Source organism: Hordeum vulgare, chromosome 4H (assembly GCF_904849725.1).
Source record: "Hordeum vulgare subsp. vulgare chromosome 4H, MorexV3_pseudomolecules_assembly, whole genome shotgun sequence".
Lineage (NCBI taxonomy): Eukaryota > Viridiplantae > Streptophyta > Magnoliopsida > Poales > Poaceae > Hordeum > Hordeum vulgare.
This window is the reverse complement of record NC_058521.1, coordinates 523,001,579-523,006,770: the sequence shown is the minus strand read 5'-3', so window position 1 is coordinate 523,006,770 and position 5,192 is coordinate 523,001,579. Positions and strand designations below refer to the sequence as shown.

General features: G+C 47.9%; 1 protein-coding gene across 1 annotated transcript; it reads left to right on the top strand.

Annotated features, from left to right (window-relative positions):
• Positions 1-331: 331 nt before the first annotated feature.
• Positions 332-2,356, top strand: LOC123446761 (serine/threonine receptor-like kinase NFP). Its single transcript, XM_045123305.1, has one exon. The coding sequence runs from the start codon at positions 332-334 to the stop codon at positions 2,231-2,233; it is 1,902 nt and encodes a 633-aa protein (XP_044979240.1). The 3' UTR covers positions 2,234-2,356.
• The last annotated feature ends 2,836 nt before the right edge of the window (positions 2,357-5,192 follow it).

Below are 5,192 nucleotides of genomic sequence, written 5' to 3'. Positions count from 1 at the left end.
ACCTGAAGAAGCCATCCTGCCTGCAGAGCATAGCCGCTGCCTCATCGTTCGTCATCGTTAATCAAGGTTAATCAAACAGGCCGGTGTTTTAATAACCACGATCAAACGATGCCTGCTTGCAAAACTAATCAAGTCTAATGCAGGCAGGGGAGAGGACGGCATCTGAATCGCTCAGCGGGAATTGGAGAGCCGAATCAAAAACCCCAGTGCCGCGACAAGAACGCCACCTCGGCTTGACTCGAGCAACCGCCGCCCTGCACGCGAGCCATGTACTAAACCCATTCCACCACCGCATTCCCATTCCGCGACGCACGACACGAACCCTGGCCAAATGGAACCCCGCCGCTTCCTCTGCTGCTGCCTTGTGGCCGTCCTCGCCGTCGCCTCCCGCCGCTGCGACGCGCAGGGCGGCGCCGGCAACGGCACCGGGCGCTTCGCCTGCGTCGTGCCGGCCCCGTGCGACACGTTCGTCCTGTACCGCACGCAGTCCCCGGGGTCCCTCGACCTCGGCGCCATCTCGGACCTCTTCGGCGTGAGCCGGGCCATGATCGCCGCCGCCAACAACCTGAGCTTGATCGACGAGGACGCAGCGCTGCTGCCCGACCAGCCGCTGCTCGTGCCCGTCAGGTGCGGCTGCACCGGCAACCGCTCCTTCGTCAACGTCACCTACCCCATCCACTCCGGCGACACCTTCTACGCGCTCGCGCTCACCGGCTACGAGAACCTCACCACCCCCGACGTCATCCAGGAGCTCAACCCGCAGGCTGTTTTCAACAAGCTCAATGTCTCCCAGCTGGTCACCGTGCCGCTCTTCTGCCGGTGCCCCACGCCGGCGGAGCGGAGCGCCGGGGTGCTGCAGCAGATCACCTACATGTGGCGACCTGTCGACACCATGTCCCGGGTGAGCAAGCTGATGGGATCCGACGCCAGCGCCATCGCTGCGGCCAACAACGTCAGCGCCGACTTCACCTCAACGACTATGCTGCCGATGCTGATCCCTGTGGCGCGGCCGCCGGTGCTTCCTCCGCTGCGCTATGGCCCGAGCGCGACCACCGGCGATCCCGGAGCTACCAAGCGCTTCTCGGGTGCCACCGTAGCGGCCAGCATCGCGGGGTCTCTCGTCGCGGTCGCCGCCTTGTGCGTGGCCATCTTCGGGTACCGGAGGTACCGCAGGAAGAAGGCCACGGTGCACTCGGCATCCAGGTTCGCGAGCCCGAGGTTTTGCTTTAACCAGAACGCCTACGGGATTCAGAGCAGCAGCTCCATCGCTCGCATGATCAACGGAGGGGACAAGCTGCTCACCAGCGTGTCGCAGTTCATCGACAAGCCCGTCATCTTCGGTACGGCGGAGATCATGGAAGCGACGATGAACTTGGACGAACGGTGCAGGATCGGCAGCTCCTACTACCGGGCCAAGCTAGAAGGCGAGGTGTTCGCGGTGAAGCCAGCGAAAGGCGACGTGTCGGCGGAGCTGAGGATGATGCAGATGGTCAACCACGCCAACCTCATCAGGCTGGCCGGCATATCCATCGGCGCGGATGGGGACTACACCTTCCTCGTGTACGAGTTCGCCGAGAAGGGCTCGCTTGACAAGTGGCTGTACCAGAAGCCTCCGTCCTCGCTGCCGTCGTCGAGCTCATCAGTGGACACGCTCTCGTGGAACCAGAGGCTGGGCATCGCGTTGGACGTCGCCAACGGCCTGCTCTACATGCACGAGCACACTCAGCCGAGCATGGTGCACGGCGACGTCCGCGCAAGGAACATCCTCCTCACCGCGGACTTCAGGGCCAGGATATCCAACTTCTCCGTGGCCACGCCGGCGATGGCCGACGCCGCGGCGACGAGCAGCGACGTGTTCGCCTTCGGTCTACTTGTCCTAGAGCTTCTCTCGGGAAGGACGGCCATGGAGGCGCGCGTCGGCGCGGAGATCGGCATGCTGTGGAGGGACATACGGGCGGTGCTGGAGGCCGGCGACAAGAGGGACGCCAAGCTGAGGAAGTGGATGGACCCCGCCCTTGGGGACGAGTACTACCTGGATGCGGCGCTCAGCTTGGCCGGCATGGCGAGGGCTTGCACGGAGGAGGACGCGGCGCGGCGGCCGAAGATGGCCGACGTCGTGTTCAGCCTATCGATGCTGGTGCAGCCGTTACCGGTGGGCGACGCGTTCGAGAAGCTATGGCAGCCCAGCTCGGAGGAGAACATTAGGATTGTCAATGAAGTGGCAGCCAGATGATATCGGAATTCGGATCGGAACATAACTGAATCTAGTGACTAATCTAGGAAGTTCTTAGTCTGGGTGGTGCGTGCAGTAATTTGGTTTATTTTGATGAATGTGTGAAAAATGTTGATGTCTTGTCCCGAGTCCTCCCAACTACTTCTTTGAAACCCTCCTAAGGAAGTTCATTTTTTATAAGCAATTTTCTAAAAGATTTAAACCATAAAACCATGTTAATAAAACTTTATAAGATTGGTAGCAACTACTCATATAGATGACTAGAAGCCATATCAAGCATTTATACTACTTAAAATTCAAGGAATTCAACATGCATGTTTATTTTGAGTAGCACCAAGTGCAACATAATATGCAAAATATAAATCACTAAAGAAAAACTAATTGGAGGAATGGGAAAGTTACATACCAAGAAACAATCCTTCGATACAGTTTCGAAAACGGAGTTTCGAGCAAAGAGATCAAAAATCTCAGGTTTGAGAGTAAGAACACGGAAGAGAGAGTGACTATGAATTTTTGTTGGAGGTGGGAGAAGACATGTGCTGAATAGATAATATAGAGGGGTCATGCCGGCCGACAAGCTATCAGTGTGCGCTCAAGGTGGGTGGACGCGTCCTGTTGGTTTGTGGCCCACAGGTGCACCCCCGTGATGTGTTTTCAACATCATTTTTTCAATATTTCATAAAAATCATGTTAAAATTTTGTGGCTTTTGGGTCATTTTTATTGCAGGAGAAACTTCAAGATAAATGTGCCATTCTATTTTACTTAACTAAGAATAAACAAAGAGTAAACTAATGGTACGAAAATTTATGCTTACTAAGTTCATCAACCACATGTCTTTCAAAAAGGATTCATTAATAAGGTTGATCAAGTCTTATTAATAACCATTTTTGATTGACATGAAAGCGAAGAATTTTCATATAACACTAAGTTACCTCAATGGGGATTTGCATATTCCCAACAATAAGAATATAATATTTCTTTTTGACAATAGGAAGAGGAAATTTGAACCCTCCAAAAGTGATTGTGGCAATTGGTTCAATGACATAAATAACATTCATCGAAGCTTGTTTCTTCCGAAAATGCGCCTTATGTTGTTTGCAATTGACATGAAAAGTAACCTTGCTTTTATTGCAATCAATGACATCCCCTGCAGTATTTAAAAAAAGGGTCTACCAAGTATAATCGACATGTTTTCGTCCTCCGGTATCTCAAGAGTAACAAAGTCCGTTAAGATAGTAACATTTGCAACCACAAGAGGAATGTCCGCACAAATCCCAATAGGTATAACAGTGGATTTATCATCCATTTGTAAAGATATCTCACTAGGTGTAAGTTTATTCAAATCAAGTCTTTTATATAGAGAGAAAGGCATAACACTAACACGAGCTCCGAAATCACATAAAGCAGTTTTATCATAATTTCGTTGAATAGAGCAACGTATTGTGGGTATACCCGGATCTCCCAATTTCTCAGGCACTCCCATAAAAAGATAAATTGGCAAGCATGGTAGCATTTTCAGTTTCATGTATCTTTCTTTTGTTGGTGATGATGTCCTTCATATAGCTAGCACACAGAGGCATTTTCAAAACATGAGTCAAACGAGTGCGCAAAAAGACATGTGTAATCATTTCAGCAAAGCGTTCAAACTCCTCATCATCAAAGTTGTCAGAATCGCGACTCAAGTCTTAGAATCTTGCGATCTTACGATCCAAACCACCCCTTCCAATTCTACGATTTTTCTCATAGAATCTAAGTTTCTACGATCCCGATAGTTATGATTCTACGATTCACGATCCTAGCAACGGAGCTCTGATCCGATTCAGAATCACGATTCTGACAACTTTTCTCATTGTCCTTACTTTTGGAAGGATTATGAGGGAATGACATGGATTTTTGAACCCATGGCCCTCTTTCCTTACCATGTTTTCTAGCAACAAAGTCTTTCTTCTCACAACGTTTATTTTTGGGATGTGGATTATCAAGATCTTCAGCAGGTTCTATTTCCATATCATTATGAGGTTATTTATTATTATCCAGTTGAGCATCTACGTGAACATCATTGTTATCATTATCATTCTCATTATCACTAGGTGCGTGTTCACTATCAGATTGTATCTTAGCATAAGAAATTGAAACATCATTATGTTTCTGAGCAAGTTTTTCTATAACAGGTTCACTAGAAGCATGCAAAGTCCTATCACTTTTCCTTTTCTTTCTATTTTTAGAAGGACTAGGTGCATCATCATTAATTCTCCGAGAGTCTTCTTCAGTTCTTTTAGGATGACCTTGAGGATAAAGAGATTCCTGAGTCATTCTACCTATTGTAGTCATTACTCTAACACCATGGTCATTCATGTTCTCATTTAATTCAACAAGCGAATAGTTTTGTGACATAGCAACTTGGTCTTATGAACCATGGAAGCATGTTTACCTAGACCTTTAACATCATTAGCAATTCTAAACATCAAGTCACTCAAGCGATCTATCATCATAGCATTACACTGTAATTGATCTTTAACATAATTATTGAAGTGCTCTTGCTTGACCACATAATTATCAAATTCATCCACACATTGACTAGGAGCTTTGGTATAAGGTATATCACTTGGATCAAATCAACAGAGAGAATTTACCTCCACTACCTGTGTCGGGGTATCAAGTCCATGTATTTCTTCGATAGGTGGTAAATTCTTGACATCTTTAGTTTTAATACATTTTTCTTTCATAGTTCTTTTAGCTTCTTGCATATATTCTAGACGGAGGAATAGAATACCTCTATTCTTTTGAATAGGTTCCGACGGTGGTTCAGGAACTGTCCAATTATTGGCATTTTGCAATATATTATTCAATAATTCCTCACTTGTCCAACAGCTCATCCCTGAAAGCACTATCATCACAACTATCTAGGTAGTCCCTAGAAGCATCAGTTAATCCATTATGAAAGATATCAAGTATTTC

Excerpts from the sequence above, each read along its gene's own strand:
- LOC123446761 (XM_045123305.1), top strand. The coding sequence starts at position 332 with ATGGAACCCCGCCGCTTCCTCTGCTGCTGCCTTGTGGCCGTCCTCGCC.